Raw genomic sequence first — 22,699 nt, forward strand, 5'->3', positions numbered from 1 at the left:
TTTGCTGTTTTCTGGGTATTTTTCTTTCTTTCTTTCTTTTTTTTTAATGGAGTGTGCTGGATGTCTATAATTTTGTTCAGATGACTGCAGAACCTGGAAAAGCTGTTGCTGCTATTGATGCATAACATACTGCTGTTATTGGTCTTTTATATAAATATAAATATATATACATATATGTATATAATTTGAATCTTCGGAAACTATGCTATCTGGAAAAAGCTATCCCAGTTTACTGTGTTGAGTTGGCATTGTACAGAAATTAACAGCCATATTGGTCTAGAAACATTAAACTTAATTTGTTTTCCATTGGCACAGGGGGTAACGCACTGTATTAAATATGTCTACATGGGTTTGATTACAGAAACTAATACTCTCTGAATTAGAAAAAAAATCTAAAAACAAAACCAAAGTCAACCTCATACCTCAGTGTTAATAGTGTCCTCCAGAAGGGGACATGCAAGCAAGTGACCTTTTCTTTACCTCTGTATTTTCAAATATCCCACAAGAGGATGCATTACCTTTCAGAATAAAACAGATCAAACTTTTAACAGTGCGGAGTTCACACGTTTTGTGAGTTGATGTGCCTTCACGTTTTCCTGTCTACCTTCTGCTCAGGTCTCAGTTGATGATCAAACCTTCCCTTCACGGAAAGCTCGCACTCTCAGCCCCGGCTGTTCCCGGGCCACCTTGTCACTGTGACAAGTGTGCAAGCTCTGGCTTTCTCATGAGAAGGCGACCCCTCCTTCTGGACAGGCACCACCTCTGCCTTGTCCGCAGATGCTTCCCAAGAGCTTGTACCCATGCTTCATTCCGCTGATATTCTTTGAATATGTTAATAATGGCTCTAACGGATGTAAGTGTGCAGACAGAAGCCCTAGGAAGGTGACCCCCGCACTCCAGGCACTGAGGCAGGCGAAGCACTGTGATGAGTTCAAGGCCAGCCTGGGCTATATAGTGAGACTCTATCTCACAAAAGAAGAAGAGGAGGAAGAGGAAGGAGGAGAAGAGGAAGAAGAAGAGGAAAAGTAAGAAGATGAGGAAGAGGAGGAGGGAGAGGCACTAGTGAAGCTAGTAACTACTTGGAGTCATTTGATAAAACATAGAGGTTTGGAGAATATTTTCAAAGTAAAACTCACATGGTGACCAGGCATGGTGGTATACACATACAATCTCAGTACTCTGGAGGCTGAGGCAGGAGAATCTCTAGGAGTTCAAGGGCAACCTGGGTTACATAGGGAGTTCAAGGACAGTTTCAGCTGAGAGGTAAAGAGCAAGGAAGAATCTAGGCTCTGGATTAAAGGTCATCCTCAAACTGAAATTAAAGATGGACCAAGCGCAGGAGCAAAAACTGGATTCTGTTGTGGACATGTTTAATTTGAGCTGTCCCTGCTCAAAGATCCAAGCATTTCCAGTGATACTGAATATCATCAAAGAAGTGCAATGACATTGTAAGGATTTAGATTCAAGAGAGACATCTGGGTAGAACAGGGTACGGCTAGAGACATGGCAGTTAACACCGTCAGAGTAAATGAGAACATGTGTGAGATGAGAAGGACAAAATAGTGACCAACATAAAAGCACTTGGGAGACTGATATTTTCCGAGGAAGAAGCCCACCAAATGGAGACCGGAAGGAACATCAGGTAAGAATATCAGGACAAGCCAGCTGGGTCGCACTAAGGCTAAGGCAAGGACATTGTGAATTTGAGGTCAGCCTGAGCTACATAGTGAGTTCGAGGCCAATCTGAACTACATAACAAAACCCTGTTTGAAAAGAAAAAATACTAAGACGTTATATGAAAAACTGAGAGGCATTTTGATCACAGAAAGAGTCCACCAAAGTGAGTGGTTCACTGCAGGTGAAAGCAGGAGCCAGATTTGGGAGTCCTTGAATGTCAGGCAAAGAAGTTGCCTCTTTAAACAGCCCTTCATGATCAGTGGTGGTGACAGACTGAAATCTGATGGCCTTTGTGGACTGAGGCTCCTGTCTCTCTGGGGAACTAGGAAGCAGTGTGTGTCTGTCAGATTTAAAGGTAGGGCACGGAGAATGGTCTCTTAAGAATATACTTCTCAGTTGGGCATGGTGGCGCATGCCTGTCATCCCAGCACTTAGGAGGTTGAAGCAGGAGGATCAGTGAATTTGAGGCCAGCCTGAACTGCGTAGCAAAACCCTGTCTCAACAAACAAACAAACAAACAAAAATATATTTCTCATCAAAAAAAAAAATGTGTCATTTAACCCAAGTCACCACTGGCTTGAGTAAGCTGGAGAGTAAACCCTCGAATTTCAAGGGCTGTCATTATTTTTGCTTGGTTCCTGTAACCAGTCCCTTGGCAATGATGAAGGACAAAAAAATCCCCCAAGAATCCTGCCCATCTAACCAAGTCCAAAACCAAGGGCAGCTTCTCCAGGAGCCTCTGTGACAAGCCTTTGTCACATAGCCTCGGCGCCACGGGAACCAGGGAGATTTTAGTTTATGTTCCAGCGGGAGCCGTCAGACAGCGCAGAAAACCGTCTGCCACCTTTCCATTACCATGTTCCACGGGAGGAACCAAATGGCCCGAGGCAAGGGAAAGCAGACTTCGTGACTCTTTCAGACTTTGGCTGTCTTATCTTCCACAATGCCAGTGTGGTTTGGGGAGAGGTTCAAAAGTAAGTTTCAAAAACAATCCCAGATGCAAGGTCTGGTTAAGCATAACCACAGAGAGCGACCAAGATGCTCTGGATCTTTGTAGGGAGCTGGGGTACACGGTGAGTGTGTGAGCCTGACCGTAGGGGGAGGCCTTGGGGGGTGCTGCGGATGGGGGAGTGTCCACGGCACAGGAAGCTGCACCCTCTGGGTGGACTGGGAGAAGCACCAGGATTCAGACTGACGGGACAGATGATGGTAACCGCTGTGTGTTTATGAACGTCTGCGTAAGGCTGTGTTTGGCATAAACACTTTGCAGACGCACAGTGTGCAGCTGATTTCTGCAAGTCCTGAAGTTCCAGCCACTGACAGAAGTCAGAAACTGCAAACACTCAACTGAAGAATGAGCAAGACAGATCCGCTGCCCCAGGAAAGGCCTCTCCTGGGGGCCCTTGCTTGGGAGCTGGCTGGGACAAAAGGAAGAGAGTTCAAGAGCAGCGCAGGTGATCGTGACATTCTGTGATCGAAGACTTGACCCGTCTTCTCTCTGACACCTCCCCACCGCAGTTTCACTCTGTGCCAGATTTTTCTTCTTACTGAAAGGCGAGGTAATAGGCAGAGAAATCTTTTGGAGACGACGACGTGAAAGTTAGAGGCTGAGGAGCCGATTCCCAAAGCACCGGAAGCATGTGGCTGAGCTCGCTAGCCTTCCTCAGGACGCACCGTGCAGAAGGCAGGCCTCTTCCTCTTGGCTCATTGGGGAGGCCAAACGTGTTTGGCAAAGTCACCAGAGGGAAAGTTCCAAGTGAACAGGGACCACGAAGGGGAGAAGAATAGCAAGGAATCATAGACGGAGGCTGACTGCTAAGTGAAAAGCAGATAGGGAGCAAAGAGAGAATCTCCACCAGTTCTGTTCTGTCCTGTGCAGCAAATACACGAGCACCAGGCCCCACGCTGATGCTACAAACTGAGAAAATGTGGTTCCTGAGGTCATGGCTCTCTGGACAGCAGTTTGTTACAAAGTGTGATTGAATGTGCTTCAGTACTGGGCACTTTGACTCAGTACTATGAGAAGTACCAGGGAGAGCTCAGGGTCCAAAGGCAAATGAGGAGTGCTCCAATTCTGCCCGGAGTCCCCAGGAAAAGCTTGTAGAACAGGGCATGGAGAGGTGCTCTAGGAACAGGAGAAAATACTGTACATGTGTGCTTGTGAGCGCACAGGGGCATAGTACATATCACTCACAGTCCCTGCACAATATTCTGCATATGGCATGCATAATAAAGGTTGCATTGTAAACATTTTTTCCACCTCTCTGGGTATTCTTCTGCTGCATTCCTAAGTCTTCCTCCTCTTCTTTCCTTTGCTAGAAACACTCATTAAGTTTCATTTGGGGATAACATCCAGTAAATTGGATGACAATCAGACGTCAGTCAGTTATCAGACCTTCATCAGATGAGGCAATGTTAGGACAGGCTACCTGTGGCCTGCAGTTAGAAGCGCACATCGTTGTCATTGGAATCATCCCAGAGCATTTATTGAACACTGGCTGCATCTAGAGTGCTGTGAGTATGAGAAGTGCTGAGCCCTGTCGTCCTCGCAGAAACCCAGTGAGGTGCATGGTATCAAGTGAGGACCGCAGTGCACAGAGGGCTCACGGGGCTGGCTCAAGGTGGCAGCAGCATGGCCAGCACAGCTCAGCCCCAGAACCTGCAGCTCAGACCTAAAAACCTAAGGGCAAAATCATCTTGAATTCTCACCCCAGTAGATAGGCCAGATATTACCAACTATTTTAAAAGGTTTTTAAACTATACAACTTCTACAAGCTCATTCGTCCTAGATTGCTTCTGATTCCCTGTAAGGATTGGCAGGTCCTAAATTCAAAAAGTTTTATTAATAGCCACTTTTCCCAGGGTGTTTTCCTAGTATAAAGAAACATATGCTAGGAAAAAAAACACTACGAGATTAAGTTAGGCACATGGGATTACCATTGTCTTCACCGCGGAGTAGGGACAAATCAAGGTCCTGCCTCATTCTGGCAATCGGAGGCCAGAAGGCCTGGGGACGGCCACAAAAGAGCACAGTCAGGCTCAGCTTTCATGGCACCAGGAAAATATGTATGCTTTGGTGTCACCAGCTGGGAAAAAGGATGTTTTGGCCTCACTGAGCACTGATGACCAGACCCATACCTGTACCTGAGAAGTCTGGTTCTTCTTAGAGAAAGCAAAGATTCCCAAAACATACTAGCCTGAATTACACATTCACAAAAACCTGTGTCAACTTTTGATTCTTCCCAGGAATAAAAACAAGATTAATCAGAAGCCAAACTGAGACTTCCTGGAGAGGGGTAAAGGATCACTCAATGAAGCAAAGTGAAAAAGGGGGTCCTCTGGGAGACCGTGGTCATCCTTCCCAGACCAGTGTGCTCACCGGGAAGCGCCGCCTGCGTGAGGCTGCCCTCCGGTGCTCATTACATCAGCCTTTCCACCGACTCACCATTCCCCTCATTACTGCAAATGCTCCTCCTCTCCCAGAAGCAGGCTCCTGTGGTCACCTGGCATACAAGCCTGAGGTTTTGTACAGAATCCCAGAACAAATCAGAGCGGCAGACACAGTCTGATGTGAAACCCCAAGGATGTGCTCCAAATGTATGAGAAAACTTCGTAATGTCTATTTTGCTGATTCCCACAGTCTCTACGATTATATCAAATACAACCTGAATTCTATTTATTTTTCCACACATGTTCTCTGAGTGTGTGCCATGTGCGAGGCATTGCTCTGTGAGATGGGGATGGAGAACTGAACAAAATAAACTCACCGGCATGCCCACCAGCACTGCTGTCATCGTTCTCCGCACTGTGAAGTTCACCCTTTTAGAGGGAAAGACCGAGCAGCGTTCCCCACAGGAGAAGGGCTGGATATTAATGAAATGTTCTCTGTAGTTCTGGGAGAGAAATAAACGAATTAATGAGAATTTGCACTCATGTCTGTTTGAAGGCAGGTGCACTGTATTTCTCAGTCCTGTGCAGGCAGTGAGAAAAGCCAATGCTATGCCTCGTACCCTATGGAGAGGCAGCAATCTAGGTAGTTACCACTATCATTTTTTCCCCTTCTTTTCCTATATTTAACAGAGATACCAAGAGTACTAATTCATGATGAATTACATTTAAAGAAAAGAAAACAAAACCCCAGTGGAAGCTTGAAAGCAGATATCCAGTAAGCAGAATCCAGTCCTACAACTTAATTATTTGGGATTAAAATAAAAAAAAAAAAAAGATGGGGTCTGCTCTGGGAGGCTGAAGCAGGACGATCACAAGTTTGATCCCAACCTGGGTAACTTAACACCTCTGAGAGTCACTGTCCCAATTTTTTAAAAAGGGAGGGGCCAGCTAGGGGGGAAGGCCCCAGCTTGACGCTCCAGAGCCACAAAGAAGGGAGGTCAGGGTTACTCTGGGCTAAATGCCTTTATGTGCCTAAGCCCCGAGCTGGGCACCAAGAGAAAGTGCTGTGATGTGAATCTTGCTCTCAGGGACAAGATACCAAACAATCAGTAAATACACCAGAAGATTCTGTTAGCTCTTCTGACAGCACAGAACAGAGAGTAAAAAATAGTTCAGACATTCAATTTTAATTTCCTTTTCTAATATAAATCAGGATTCAATGTAAATTTGGCTGATTGACAAATGATAGACCCAGCAGGAGAACAGACATATCCAGGGACGATTTGCTTACCCTAATGTAAGTCATCCTGGATGGGGGTGAGATGGAGCTCAAGGATTTCTTTGAGTTTTTGTTTTGTTTTTAGTTTTAAGATGAGGCCTTGGGAGAAAGATGCGGAGAGTATGTCTTTGACAAACATGAAATGGAAGGATAAGATTCTCTCCCCTTTCTCCTTCCCAGACCCCCAAACTGGCTGTGGACATAACGACATTTCTGCTCCTTTGAGGCTGCTGGGTGGCCTGCAGGATCTCAAGGACCATGTATCCTCTCCAGGAACAGGGACATCTGCCTTAAGCTGACATCATCAGGACTCATCCTGTGGTTTTGCTGAAGTGTTCTGTACTTGGATCCCATTAACGTGGTACTGCTTTTTGATATTTGTGTCCCCATGACTACCAAAAGCAACGCACTCAAGCTAAATTGCTAACATTTTGCCTTTTTCATGAGATGGTTTGGAATTTAGAGGACAGAGAGTAAAGAGACATGATGTGGAAGAAAGACAAAGCTTCTTTCCTACTGACTGTTTATTTCATCAAATGGACATTACAAAAGAAAACCACACAAAATATTTTGTTTCAGCCTGGGCCACAAGCAGCTAGAGGAGCTCCTGAAAGTGTACTGAGTCATATTCAAAGACCCCAAAGGGTAGACTCCCCTCTATGGAGAGGAGAAAAGGGAACTCACTCCCTGGAGAGGCTGGAGTAAGCAGCTGAACCTGCTTAGCTGTACAGAGGCCATGGTTTCAGGAACCCAGGCCACAGGACAAGGAGGTGCTGTGGCATCCTGGAATTCTGCTGAGGCAGGACATCTGCGTCCTTAGCCCCGGGGCCCCTGTCTCTCCAAGCAGCAGGCAGGGCTGTCCTGAGCATTCCGGAGGAGCACAGTGATCACCTTTGTTTGACTATCAGTCAGCTGAAGGTTATGCTTTGTGACCATCGCCACCCTCCCCCACACACAGGGCGGGCTGGGTGCTGGCCCTCTCCGGGGCAGCCTGCTTGGTCCATGAACACCCAGCCCAAGCTTCATCTCTGCCTTTCAGACTTCACTTTGTTCCCAGAAGAACAGGCGTACACTTTGTGGCTGTTAGAGAGACTCAGAAGAACCCTTCCCGCACCACATGGTCCTTTTAAAGATTCTTTCGTTCCTCTCTCTCTCTGGAAGAGACAAAGGTTGCCACTGGCATCATTGTAAGCATGGTTTTTGCCATGGCTGGTTGTGTCCATAGAGGCTGGGCTTGAAGGGAATGTCCAAGAGCAATGAAGAATGACTCGGTGGAGTTTCAGTTCTCTCCCTTTCACAGTGGCAATGTCTGGTTGGGACACAATCACAGGTAAGACTTTGCATCTTTTCAATCCAGGAAATATTTATGAGCACTGTCTGCATACACACCAGACACTTTGCTGGGGACTTGAAAACAACATGTTTCAAGTAAATCGGGGCGAATACTACAAACACTGTGTAACAGTTGTGCATGAAGACGCCAGTCCTTCCCGCCCTGCCCTGACTACCTCTGTGAGAAGCTCTGTGTGTATGTGCTTACTTTGCACATATTTTTAGAGATGCAAAATGGCCAAGTGTTGCACACACAAATTATGAGTCACTCCTAAGGGAGTTAATTAGGGAAAAAAGAACTGAGAGTGGAGAAGGGAGAAAAGAGATGAAGCTGCTGACGTAAGTGGAGGAGCTGGCACTGAAGTCCTGATAGAGCAGAGCGGTGCCCGGAGCTGAACAGAGCCCCTCAGAACTCAACCAGGTGGCCTGCTTTGAAAACAGTGTTTTCAGATGAAACTAAGGTGAAAGCTGAGATGAGATTGTGTGGGATCGGGATGGGCCCCAGATCCAAATCAGGGCGTCTTAGTCTGCGGCAGAACAGGGATGCAGAATCTCACCCAGAGAAGGGGGCCACAGACAGATGAAGTGGGGACTCGATGGTGCCCCAAGCTGGTGACTCGGGAGTAGAAAGGCAAGCGAAGCTCCTCCCGCCGAGCCTTAGAAGGGATGGATCTTCTGCAACTCGATGTTGGACTGGGCCTCCAGGACTGTGAGAGGACATATTGTTGTTGTTTTAAATAACCAAGTTTGTGGCAATGTTTAACGGCAGGAAATTCTTACATCAAAGAAAAGTAAAAGAGATCCTTAAACCAAGAATTAGCTCAGTTTAAGGAAGTTGCTAGCATTGGAAAAAGGAGTCCTCAGTGCGTGCTTCCTCTCACAAGCGCCACAGCTATCACTGAGATTATAAACCCTGTGCACTGGATAGAGGAGATAAGACCTCTTTCCTGAACTGTGCCCCCACTGGTCAAATAAGATTATCCTAAAACCATTTACTTCTCAAGCAGTCACTTAGTCAGCACCTCTGACTGTCAGGCCCCTGTGCCCCTGGCCTGGGCCTGTCCTACAGTGCTGACCTGCATGCTGGGCCCACTGGCCCTGCAGGCAGAGCAAGAGAAATGGAGAAATGACAATTCCAAGGCTTCGAATCAAGAAGACACTGCATATGTGGGTGGGAAACAAGACTCAGAAGGCAAAACTTTTTTGCATGCAACCAATCAAAAAATCTGCAAGCGTCTTCTTAAAACTGCTAGGAAGAAAACTGAACACATGACACCAGGAAGCAAGGTCATTCCGGGAACCAGCACCTTGCTGGGCCACCGCCGGACTGGAACAGACAGACCCCAGCCTCTCTCCATGAGTCAGCGCCATTCATGGACTGGGATAGAGAGAACAAGGCCACACTAGCAAGGAAGCCCAGTCTGGAAACCAGGGCCAGGTGTGAGCTGCCAGCAGACTGGAACAGCCAGCCCCCAGCCCCTTCCAGCACACTCACTGGCAAACAAGAAGTACCGACCCCCCACACCCCTGCTCTGTAAGTGACAGGCTTATCCAGAGAAACATGGACTGCGATGATAGCTATGGAGGTGAAATGCAACTGGATGCCTGAGATGCTTTAGGGTTTCACTAACATTGCAGGTCTAGGGCCAGAGGTCTGATCATAGGTTCAGGGGATAGTGGTACACAGTGTGACATCTAGGGGGGATCTCCTTCTGAGGGTCGTAGCCCATTGTTGATTTCCTATGGTCTTGTTTGGAAGTCCTACATAGTTTCCATTGTTTGTTGGGTTGGGTTTTATTTTCTTTTGTTCTGTTTTATTATGTTAAATCCAATGATAGGAGCAGCTGTTTCAAAGATAGCAAGACATATTATGGTAGCCATTTTGGATTTACTGTTGGCTTGTTTTGAAGTCCTTGATTGCATTCATTGTCTTGTTTTATTGTTTCTATTCTCTTCTGTTCTATTTGGTTTTTACTATGTCCAAAGTTATCTGCAGCTATTTTGAAGACATCAAGAGGCATTACGGTAACTGTTGTTGATTTTGTAATGTTTTGAAGTCCTGTATCTTTTACATTCATTTGTTTTGATTGGTTTTATTCCATTTTATCCTCTTTAAAATAAAAGGAGGTAGAAAATTTAACACATTTCGTGAAAGTCAGAGGTGGTGAGTGGAAATCAAGTATTATATCTGCTACTACAAATTTGAAATTTGCAAAGTGTCACTTGCATTATCTTTATTTAGAAATCAGCCTTGGTGATTATTATAAAGATGAAAAGGTGCTTCCCACATATCCCCTACTCAAAACTTTACCACAAGATGTCAAGTGCTGCAAAGGCCAATTTTCTCATTTCCTTACCAAAATCAAAGCAGTGGCTCTTTTCTGGTGTAAAACTACTTTCAGACCTGTGAGCTGAGGCAAACCAACAAAACCCTTTATATGGAATCGTGTCCCCATGGGTCACATTCTGGGGCATTACCTCCAAGTCTTGTCACTTGCTCTCCAAAATGAGGCATGCCCAGTGCTCAGTCGAGCCCTTGGAGAACTGAGCTGCACAGGGAGGTGAGGAGAGCCAGGGAGAAGGCTTTGAGAGGAAGAGTGACTGCAGGACACACTTGACAGATGTGTTAGGGGGACAAATGCTGATAATGTCCCAGAGATCTGCTGTGGCCACGAATATGGTGCTCAAGAGTTTGAACTTCATTTTTCAGTTGATGGGGAACTACCAAAAGTGATATTTCCTTAAATATCACTTGTGGTATTTTAGAATATTCACCCTGGCAGTAGAAAAGGGTGAATGGTGTTGTAGGGGAGGTGATGGGTCAAATGTTTTTAAAAAACATGGAAGGCTGACAGAGCTCTAGGGAATCCATTTAGTTACAATATGGACAAAAGACCAAGAGGGTCTGATCAAGGGAACAGAGTAGGATAAAGACCATTAATGAGGCTATTTGTAGTAGAATCAACAACTTCAGGACAATTGGATGTTTTTTTTCTTAAATCTTACCTTGAGTGCTCCCCACCAATCCATTCAAAAACAGACTTTGGAATAAAGGCTTTTATGTAAGTATTTGGGAGGTAGGCTGTGGAACATGAATGAGGCATCAGGAAGAGGAAGAAGGAAGAATGGAAGAGAACAAGGAGGCCACTCACCCTATGCCTGCCACAGGCCAGTGGTGCTCACTTGATCTCTGAGACCTAGATCATACAGAGTGTGCTCTCACACGCTTCCACCCCACTGGTTCAAGGTGTCCCCTCAGGGGTCAAGTCCCCTGACCAGCAAGCTGTGTGCATGGTACCGCTGAGCAGGACTCTGGTTTCCTGCGGTCCAAATCAATGCCAGAGAATCCCCAGAGTGAAAAGTAAGAGGTGGACCCAAGCTGCCTCTTACTGCAGCTGAATTAGGGTGGTGGCAGCTGCTCAGAACTGGCCAGCTACACAGCAGCTGGAGCAAGAGGTGGGGCTGGGAAGGTTCACAGTGTGAGGGAAAAGGGACCAAAGGATGCTTGGTGATATTACTAAGTCATGAAGACAATTTAAGGAAGTGGCCTTCACCGAAGTGCATGCTGGGAATGCACCGCTCTCTGTGGCCTGCCCGGAAGTCCCCACTGTTTTGCCCTCACCCACCTTCTCCCTCTTACTAGCTTAGCTCCAGCCCGGCCTCATACTCTCCTCACACCATGCACACTTCCATCTCGAGGCCTTTATCCCCGCCACTCCTTCTGCAGCTTGGAATGGTTCTTCTCCAATGCCTCTTGGCTCAGCCCTTCATGTCCTTTAGGTCCCTGTTCAATGTTATCTTACCGATCTCCGATCACATTAAATAACAGCGCTCCACCCGTTAACTCTTTCCTCCTTCCCTACTCTGCTCCCACAGCATGTCACCACTTGACGTGCAAGCGTGCATTGCTGAGTTGACTCTTCCCCATCCTCCACTAGAGTAAGCTCAATCAATGGCTGCTCACTCTCAGACTGGCATAGGCATAGGGGACGGTGCTCTGACTTGTGGATTAAAACAACTCCTGGAGAGGCAGGCATGATGAGGAGTGGGAAAATGGTGTGGAGATGGCTGCATACAGGCCAGCCCATGGCCAGCTGGTTTCATAGGGATGTCACCTGCAGGCCACACAGGACTCTGCCTCAGAAGAGCCTGGTGCTTGGTTTAATGTTCATCCTGCTATTACTGTTTTTCTCTTCTGTCTCTCTCTCTTTCTATTTTGGAGATGAATTCTCACTAAATTTCCCAGGTTGCCCTAAACTTGCAATACTCCTGCCTCTGCCTCCTGAATAGCTGGGATTACAGGTGTGCACCACCATGTCCACGTCACTATTGTGAAATCCTTAATAATTTTACCTTGTGCCTTGGAAGTGAAGTCCAATGGGACAATGGGGTGCATTCATAGGCAGAGGAGATGCGAGCTCATATGCCTTGCTGCTCCCTCTGTGAACACCCCATTAGCAAGGATCCGGGGGGATCTACTGCGCATGGGAGATCAGCAAGGCTCAAAATGGGTGTGAGGTGAGAATTGTGTTTATGAATGAGTAGGCTGGAGCCTGGTAGCCCCAAGGCCACCAGATGTTGATTCTTACACAGAAAGAAAGGATGGCATTTTGGGGACAGAGGTTTAGCCCCTTTTCCTTCCATTCTTCCCCTACCAGTTAATAAGCTGAAGGTGGATGTTGGTGGAGTATGCACATATCAGACATGAAATCAAGGCTACTGAGTGAGTTTTATGCAGTGATTTCACCATTCTGGAGAGATGAGATGCAGGGGCATGTATACACTATAAAATATGAACGGTGTAAAGTTAAATGCTCTTATATTTCCCTGTTAATTGGCACCACACAACCTGAAGATGAGTGCTAAAATGCATGCTAACGATTGTAAATTAAATTTAGGGGTTTAATTTTTACTAAGAACAACACTCACTAGCAAATTAAAAGCTCATGACAAGTGGAGAGCCTGGAAGGAAGAAAAAAATGATATTTTACTTCCTGTAACAGCATTTTGCTTCCTGCTTTTTGGGCAAGGAGTTTGTGCTTTTATTTTGCACTGGACCCTACAAATCATATAACCTTGTTTGCCTGTGACTCCTACAAAAAGTGTAAGCCTAATCTCAGAGATCCCACCTTGCTTGTAGGAAAAGTTTCTGCTTTATTTGGAACACAGGTGTGTGTGCGCGCGCGCGTGTTCGCGTTTCTGGTTTGCTTCAGGAAGGGTGAGCAGAGCTGGATCGTGTTGAAGCGGACGTAGCACTACCGCCATCTGGCGTCCGATCTCATGCACAGCACACAGCTCCAGGAAGAGGCTCCGTAGGCAAAGACCCAGGCTGCTTCGAGAATTACGGAAGGCCAGGATCGCTAGAGCAAAATTGACAGACCAGTTGGATCACTATGTGGCTGGTGGTATTTACATGAAGGCAGACATGTAGCGAGAGCAGAGGTTTCATCCACTATTCATATATACCATTGCAGACCCAGCGTTGCAAAAGGTGGGGGGAGGGTCCCTTTGCTTTTCCATCCCCCACTGTGAGGGCCCAGGAGAATATGGTCCTGTTGTGTCTACGCACACCCAGCTGACATGAGGAAAACCCAGTGGTCATGGCTTCTCATGGGGAGTAGCGTCATTGTGGAGCCCTGCACAGACACATGAGGAACCTGTTCAAGGACAACGGTGCTGATGACACTCATCAAGGCCCGGACTCTGGGGACCAGAGCTCTTGGGACCATGCTCTTACTGTGCTACTATAACAGCTGCAGCCAGATGAATTCTATTACTCACCAGTTATGAAATAAGAAAATGGAGTCATTAATTAACCCTCCCAAACACAGAGAAGTTACTGTAATGTGCCAGCCTGTATTAGTAGAGATTGTGTACAAAGGGACAGTCATTGGCTGCATAGTAGATACTGAGCAACAGAAGTGAAGACACAGGCAGGGAATGACGTGGTGTGGAGATGAACGAAGCAAACGTCCTCAGTGGTGAGCCGCCTGCCTCTCTGGGCATAGTTCTGATGGCCACATCCCTCTGGGTGAGGGGAGGCTCTTGATGGAGACGGGCTCTTTCCTTCACCACTGCTAACACACTTTTAAAATATTTTGGGTAAAATAATACAGCCATCAAAAGACAGGAGCTAGATAATATTTTTAAGTTAAATTCAACATAAATGAGTCTAAAATTAATACATGTATACTGGAGGCATCACAATACCTAATTTCAAATTAAACTACAGAGCTATAGTAATAGAAACAGTGTGATACTGATTAAAAAAAAATAGACATGTAGACCAGTGGAACAGAGCAGAACACAGAAACAAACCCTACAACTACAGCCATCTGAGTCTGGACACAGAAGCCCAAAATATGTACTGCAAATAAAAACAGTTAAAGAACAATGGTGCTGAGAAAACCAGATAACTACTATAGAAGATAAACTACATCCTTGTCTCTCAACCTCCTCAACACCTGAAGCCAATGGCATGAGCAAAAACTTCAACAGCAGAGGAGATGAGAGAGTGAACAAATGAGGCTAATCGAATTACAAGTTTCTGTAGAGCAAGAGAAACACCCGACAGAGTGAAATGACAGTCTACAAAACGGGACAAAATATCTGCTGGCTGCCCTTCTGCCAGAGTATTAATATCTGGAATGTACAAAAGTTCAAAAACTTTAACACCAAAAAATCAAATAGCCCAACCAATAAGTGGGCAAATGAATTGAACAAAGTACACGCAGTCAATAAGTATATGGAAAAATGTTCAACACCTTTAGTTATTAGGGAAAGGCAAATGAAAACTATATGAGATTCAAGCTGACCCCGTCAGAGTGGCTGCCCTGCAGAATACTAAGTAAACAGAAAAATACATACATAAAAAATAAACACTGGTGAGGACGGAGGGAGAAAGAAACCCTCTATACAGCCAGTGAGAATGTACGTTAGTGTAGCCACTATGGAAAGCAGTGAGGGCTTACTCATAAAATAGAAAATAGAGCCACCCTTTAATCCAGCTCTACCACTCCTTGCTATTTTCCTAAAGGGATTAAAGCAGCACGCTCTCGGGATGCCTGTACACCTGTGTTTACTGCGGCACAATAGACAACAGCTAAAATGTGGGACCAGCCCAGGGGCCCATGGACAAATGAATGAATAAGAAAATGTGGTACATACACAAGGGGGAATTATTCAGCCTCAGGAAGACGTAACTTCTGTTACTGCAGGTAGATCTGGAGACCACGGTATTAAGTAAAGTAAGCCAGACTCAGAAAGACAAATATTGCATGGTCTCCCCGGTAGACAGATCTTTTTTAAAAAGAAATGACAGAAGAGAGACTATTACTAGACAAGAGGAGGAGAGTAAGAGAGGGAGGGAGGGTGTAAGAAGGCAGATAATGAAGGGATAGATACAAGCAAAATGTATACATCCAAAAAATGTGCAGACACGGAGAGAGGGCGGTGAGACTGCGGGCGGGCTGACAGGGGTCAGAGTCTGCTCTGTGCACGCACGCACACATCGCCAAGATGAAACCAAGAAAAAAATCAGTGGGAAAAATTGGAAATTTTTACATCTAAAAAACAGTAACTTTCTCCCTTCTAATCTTTCTTCTATCTAACCTGTATCTATACCTTATCTATGAATGTTTAAAATTTGAAGCCCATCGAACTTTTTTAATTTGTATTTTATCAGTATGTGTTTGCAATACATACTGATTACAATCATTGTGGCATCCGAATTTTTAAAATTTAGAACTGTAATTTTATTTAATTCATTTCATTACTCCTCTACTTTTGTACTTTATTTGCTCTTGTTATGAATAATCCCTTATATAAGGCAAATATCCTTATGTAAAAACTTTAAAGTTTTCCTATTAACCTGATTTGAACCCCTGTATTGCTCTCACCATCTTGTTTTGACTGATTTTCCTCTATTCTGTTTTGTTTGATAGTATCAAGTTTGAGGGTAGAGGCAAGTACTTTGAAGGCAATAAGATTCACTATGATGCACATTCTGCTTTGACTATTATCTTCTTTTGAAGTCCTGTAATGTCTCCAATGGTTTGGTTTTATTGGTTTTGTTCTTTACTGTTTTGTTCAATTTTATTATTACTGATGATATAGGCAATTCTTTTTAAGATAGCAAGAGGCACTATGGTAACCACTGTTGATCACCTTGTATTCTGTTTTTACATCATGTACTATGTCCATCCTTTTTATTTGACTGACTCTGTTTTCTTTTGTCACATTTGGTTTTATTCTCTTCAAAAAAAAAGTAATAAGAACTGTGGGAGAAATAAATCCCAAAATGTGTAATTGTTATTGTAAAAAAGAGAGGAAAAGTAAGTCTTTGCTAATTTGTTAGCTTGAATCTGTCTCATTGTTTTAATTTGCATTTTCTTGGAAACCAGTGATTTGAATTATTTTTAATGTTATTATTATTATTATCTGGGAATTGTCTACTGTGATTTAAATGCTTAAAAAATACAACCATATTTAAGTCTTTACAATTTATTTTGATGCATGGTAAGAACTAAAACTATATTTAGAAAAATTTCCAAAATCTTACCCAGTTACTCCAGGACTACTTCTTCAATGATTTTTATGTTTTAATGTACGACCAAATTCTAATTATATCGGGGTTTATTTCTGACCTATCAGTCTAGCTCATTTAGCTGTCTGTCAACTTGTACTAGGGTTGCAGGACAGAGGAGTGAGAAATTGTTTAATGGTGTGGGGTTTCAGTTTTGGAAGATAAAATTTTGGGGTGGATGATGATAGTTGCACAACAATGTGAAATGTAGTTAACATCACTGAGCACTTAAAACCATCAGGATGGTAGATTTTACATTATGCACTTTGCTTGGAATGTGTCCCCCAAAATTTATGTGCAGGCAATTGAATCCCCAATACAACAGTATTGAGAAGTAAGACATTTAAGAAGTAATTATATCAGTTCTAGTGGGTTCATGTTGCCATTATGGGGGCAGGTTCCTTGTCATGAGAGTAGGCTTGTTATAAAACACCTTAGGATGAACCAGGGAGTTAGCTCAGTGGCATAAGCGCCTGCCTGGCAAGCGTGAGGTTGTGAATTCAATCCCAGTACCAAAACAAAACAATCAAACAAACACCACAGGAAACTGAGACAGATTTTGTGGGGAAGGGGATCTCAGGATGGGCAGGAGATGAGGAGAGTGGAGGTGATGTGACATGTAGTACGTTCTGTGTATGATGAATCCACTGTATTCATTATGATTCACAAACATACCAATAAAAAGCCATTTGCTCTTTAAAAAAGATATAAAAGGGTGGGGATTTAGTTCAGTGGCATAAGCACCTGCCTTGCAAGCAGGCAGTCATGAGTTCAATCCCTGGTACCGATAAAAATGAAAAAGACACACACACAAAAAAAGACATAAAGACAAATTTAAAGATATCTTTAACAAGTGAGCTTGGCTTTCTTGCTCACTCTCATATTATCTTGCCCTTCTGGAATGATGCAGTAAGAAGGCCCTCACAGATGCAGGTCCCTTGATGTTGTGGCTCCTAGCTGCCAGGATATCCTTTATATGTTATGCAGTCTTAGGTAGCCTGTTAGAGCTGCACAAAATGTGCTATGATCACTGCAGATTGTACCACAATTTTTAAAAAGCCACTAATGCCATTGAAAGATGTTTGCAGAAATTTCGGGACAGATGGAGGTGTGGAGGTTCCTGGAGTGTAGAAAAGGCCTGAAAGTTCATGTATCTTCCCCTGTACTAGTGGCAGTGAACCAATAGCACGTGCAATAGTGGGATGTTTGTATCATTAGAAGCTCCAACCATATCTCCAGCACTGCCGTAAATCTTGCCCCATGCACCTCTTGCAACTGGCTGTCCATCTGTACCCTTTGTAATGTCCTTTATAATAAGCTGGCAAACAGCTGGCCGCATCCAAGGTATGAGCACCCACCTGCCACCCCTGACTGCAGGAGATCCACGCCTGCCTCTTCACCCACCATTAATTTACCACAGTCAGAGTAACAAACACTTGGGTTCACCTGGCTCCTGTGACTTCATCTTGGCCTTGCTGGCCACTTCTTAGGAAGATCAGGCGTCAGTCTTGTGCCTGGCCCAGATGTATGTAATCCTCCTGACTGTTCTTCCTATGGGATTGTGGGGGTAGGTTGTTGGCCTTGTTCCCCATCATAACAGTAATGTAGAGTAAGAAAAATCACCTACTGGGAAATTAAAAAGATGTTTCTAACACTATTTCTGAAAAACAAACACACAAGCAGGATTTCAGTGCACCCATTTCACAAGCCAATTACAGGGGTAACCCTCGACTGAAAGGGAGAGACAAAGTGTTACATGGGCTTGAGACAGACGCCTGCCTGAGGCTGATCCAAGACTTTTCTGTTCTAACAGGGGCTCATGTTGTCTTTTCCCACCAGCTGATCTGTCAGATACTCCCCCACTCCATTAGATATGTTCCAGTACACTTGAACCTCCAAATAAAGGAGTTTGCATTCAATTCTCCTTTCTCCCAGAAGGCGCCACTGTAACAATGCAGACATAAATAGAATAAATATGCACCGGTTCATCTATGACACGGGTACTTGCCAAACTAACATATGCTCCTTCTTATAGTTTTAACAGGATGTACGGGATGATATTGCCTTATGTCCAGAGGAGAGGGTCCCAGCTGTTATGAAGAAGACCTAAAGTTCTCTTTACTATACTGAAAACAGCAAGTTTTAAAGGGCGATGCAACCTATCTACCACCAAACAAAAACGTTTAGGCCCTGAAACCCCAATACGGACATAATGTGTATTAAAAACCCTAACATGTATGAGAACTATCCTCATCACACCACCATTATAGTGGAGAAAAAAAGGGACATTTGCAAGATCTATAGGAAATACGACAGAAGGAGCTGGGAACAATTTGTAGGTTTTGCCGACTAGTGCCCCACATGGAGTGGAGAACATAAAGGAGGAGGTTGGACGGGACAGAGAGGGGCCGGGGCAGGGAAGCTGGCAGGGGGGAAGGAAAAGAAGTGGGTGAAAACGTAGGTTGTTCATGACGGAAGTAAAGTGGATGAAAAGGGAGCAAGAGGTGACCAACAGAATGACACTGCACCAGGGACATCAAACCCCACCTTTGTGATTTGCCTAAATTCCTTGAAATACCGCGAGAGCTCAAATCCTATACCTAACCCTCCTTTAAGACCCGCCCGCCGCGCTGCCCCGCCCCCTACGGCTAGGCCCCACCTCCGCATCCAGGCCCCGCCTCTCGCGCTCTGCGTCATTCAGCTGTTGTCAATAAAGTTGTAGCGATTTGTTGTTGCGGCGGACAACATGGCGGCCTCCACGCTGGGGTCGCTGCTGCGGACCTTCCGGCAGGTCAGGCTTGCACTTTACCTCCACCCCTACCCCTCATCTCTGAATTCTATGGACTGCGGGCCGCCCTCGACCCTCCCCTTCACAGCGCCCATTGCATTCCAATCCCTGGGTCTTCGCTCCTCTCCAGCTTGGTTTAGGGCAGGTCCAAGCTACAGATGTCAGTTTGGTGTTAAGCAGATTACAGGAACAGACTGGCGTGAAATTTGCGAGATTGACTCAAGGGAAGGGGTCCGAAAGTTGCGGCCTTAGAGACTCCAGCCGCACAAAATGAAATTGTTAGCTAGGAAGGAAGAAAACCAGGGGAATGTGTGGCCTGGAAGCCAGCGATGACAGAATTTCAATAAGTAGGCTGTGGGCAGCTGAAAAGTTAGCTAAAAACGCTAACTGGCTGTTGAGTTCAGCAGCGCGAAGGTTGCTGGGACCATGAATAAAGCAGTATCCACGGTCTGATGGGGCAGAGACAGTCAACAGAATAGCAGAGAAATTGAAGACGGTGAGCAGGGGCAAAATGTGCCAAATTGATGTTCATTCATGCTTATTTTCAAAAGGTCATACTGGAAGCATTGTATTTCCTCATGGGACTTTTGTGTAGTAATGGAAGTGGAAAAGGGCTTAGTTTCTTTCTGTTAACAGTTTTTTTTTTTTTAAGTTGGTTCCCCTGGGGCTGGGGTTTTAGCTCAGCGGCATAAGTGCCTGCCTTGCAAGCAGGGAGTCATGAGTTCGATCCCCGATACTGATAGAAAAAGACAAAAAAAAAAAAAAAAAAAAAAGAAAAGAAAATTGGTTCCCCTATTCTTATTCTCAGTTTTCCATTTTGCTATGTTTATGTATTTCTTCTATAGACAGCTACAGGAAGCCATCATCATTTTCTGTAATTATAATTTAATATGTATATAACGTTATATACATGTTACAACATGGTATAAGTTAACATGTTGTATTTCTTCTGAAAGACTTACGTTTTTAGCAGTCGGTACCCTTTTGGCTGTTCTGTTGAAATTACAAATTGAGAACTAGTGTTAATTGTGTTATCAGTGATAATTTCGAAGTACTCTTTGACTTTGAAACTCTGCTTTCAAAAATTTATCCTGCAGATCGATCCTGAGATGATTCATACGTTATTCACTGTAGCATTGTTTATAATACGTGGTGAGGTACGTTGTACAGTCTGACCAATAGGTTGCAGGCTAAATAATGAGGTATCCATTCCACTGAACTATGCAATTTAAAGAAATCGAGATATGAAAAGATCTCTCATACTTTGTTAAATGAAAAAGAGGGGGCTGAAAATGGGAGGAGAAATGTATACGTGTATTCATAGAGACAAAAATCTCTAAAGGATGTGTAGGACACGTAACTGCATGTTCATGGCAGGTGGATATGACTGGGCAAGGGAGGAAGGAGGTGAGAGGGAGACTTCACTGTTTATTTTTACTTTTTTGAGATCAGCCTAAGTAAAAATCAAGAATTTCTAAAAATTTCTCATCTTCTAACGCAACTATTGACGTCATGTTAATTTTTACCACTTGGACTTAATGTGTGTTCATGAAAGTTATTCTGAAATAGTCTATTATTTTGAGTTATTACAGTAACAGAACTGTGAAAGAAATACTTGTCATAGTGACCAATGACTTCAGGACTGGGGAACACTCACCAAACCTAGGCCTGACTGTTCTTACCCTCCACATATTCCTTGCCTCTGTCTTTTAGATACTTCCTTCATCAGCTTCCAGCCAAGTGCGAGGTTACTACGTAGACTGGAAAATGTTACGTGATGTGAAGAGAAGAAAAACAGCCTATGAATATGCCGATGCGAGGCTGCGGATCAATTCGCTTAGAAAGAATACCATTTTGCCAAAAGATCTTCAGGTTAGCTATAAGTCCCTTTCTACAAATCATTAATTCACATCAGATCACTTTTTGTTACTGTTTGTTGCAGTATAATTTCTGAAGAATAAGATCAAATATTCCAAGTCAACATACACAAATAGCCTGTAAACTGACTTAAGTTTTAGAATAAAGATGACTTCACTCCTAACGAGCCTTTTAGCAATCTCGTTGTGCAACCCCAGGAAAGTACTGATGAGTGATGAACAGAGAAAGCAGGCTGTTATTTAGACCCCAAGTTTCCCCTGCATTTCATCCCTGTCCCTCTCAAGGGACTGGGAGGTGATAGTGGTCATGTTAGGTGAAGCGTTAGCCTGTGAAGGGAGCCGCAGGTCTGGCCTGGGGTGCTGATCCTGTACGTTTGTGGTTTCTCCTAGGAAGTGGCTGATGAAGAAATCGCTGCCCTTCCCCGGGACAGCTGTCCTGTTAGAATTAGAAACCGCTGTGTTATGACATCCCGTCCCCGTGGAGTGAAGCGGCGCTGGAGGCTTAGTCGTATCGTCTTCCGTCATTTAGCTGACCACGGCCAGCTTTCAGGGGTCCAGCGAGCCATGTGGTAAATCAGTGCCAGAAGCTGCTGAGCATTCAGCAAAGAAGACTTTCCTAATAAACAAAACCCTCATTTTTAAAGGGGTTCAGTATATTTATCCATGTGATGCTGTCTGTAATTAAATTACTTTTTAAGTTTTATATGAAGAAATTGAAATGTTTGTCAGTGAATTACCTTTTTGATTTAATAGTCATACCATTTTCACATAGAGCACAACCTAGAATAAAACGTATGTTCTGTGAAAATATGCTATGATTTCCTTTTCCTGTAAAGGGGTTTGTGTTTTTAAAAGAACTTCATCAAGAGTATTTTCTTAGTCAGGCATGGGGCTCATGCCTGTAATCCCAGCACTCGGGAGGCTGAGGCAGGAGGATCATCGTGAGTTTGAGACCAGCCTGGGCTACAAAGTGAGCTCAAGGCCAGCCTGAACTGCATAGCGTGAGACCCTGTCTCAAAAAAGACAAAAAAAAAGTATTTTCTTACAGATAACCCAGCTGATAGGTCATCTGTGGCATTCTGTAACCCTGGCCTGGCTTGCCTGACCTGCAGAGTTCACCTGACTATTAATTACTGTTAGTGAAATAATAGATTGGAAGTTAAAGCTGAACAAAAAGAACCACTGTGTTTCTGATTCATCTGAGGGTCTCCAGTATAAAATATGCCTCTAAGTCTGATTATAGAAGGAGGAAAAAATGTCTTGGAATAGTAAATATCTCCTCTATTATTTACATGCTGTAATAAACAATAAGGGTAGCAAAAGCTGACTTGTGGAATAACAATAACGTGATCAGCCCAGTGATGAAAAATATACATAGTGTATTTGTATGGAAGAATGTACTTAGGACCAGGAAAATCGTCACGGAGTGGATACCTGAACTTAAATCGGGAGACGAGATGACAGTCACTGCAGTAGGAATGAAGCACAGGAAGAAGAGAAATGAATGTGTCAAACAGAGAAATCAGTCACTTGAGTATATCAGAAATATGAAGCGTAACACAAAAAAAGCCACATTTACAGAGCATTTCACATATCCAATACCAGGTATTGGAGAGTTTTAAATGACATTAAGCCAGGCACAGAGGTGTACACCTGTAATCACAGCATTTGGGAGGCTGAGGTAGGAGGATCCCAAGCCAGCTTGGGCTACATAGTTCAAGGTCAGCCTGAATTGTATAGCTAGATTTTGTCTCAAAAAAAAAAGACAACTT

General features: G+C 44.2%; 1 protein-coding gene across 1 annotated transcript; it reads left to right on the forward strand.

Annotated features, from left to right (window-relative positions):
* Nucleotides 1–18,929: 18,929 nt before the first annotated feature.
* Nucleotides 18,930–21,735, forward strand: Mrps14 (mitochondrial ribosomal protein S14). Its single transcript, XM_003474666.5, has 3 exons — nucleotides 18,930–19,053; nucleotides 20,764–20,922; nucleotides 21,318–21,735. The coding sequence occupies exons 1-3, from the start codon at nucleotides 19,009–19,011 to the stop codon at nucleotides 21,498–21,500; spliced, it is 387 nt and encodes a 128-aa protein (XP_003474714.1). The 5' UTR covers nucleotides 18,930–19,008; the 3' UTR covers nucleotides 21,501–21,735.
* The last annotated feature ends 964 nt before the right edge of the window (nucleotides 21,736–22,699 follow it).

The sequence above is a fragment of the Cavia porcellus genome, unplaced genomic scaffold (assembly GCF_034190915.1).
Source record: "Cavia porcellus strain 051 isolate PalLab524CR breed Dunkin Hartley unplaced genomic scaffold, mCavPor4.1 scaffold_29, whole genome shotgun sequence".
Lineage (NCBI taxonomy): Eukaryota > Metazoa > Chordata > Mammalia > Rodentia > Caviidae > Cavia > Cavia porcellus.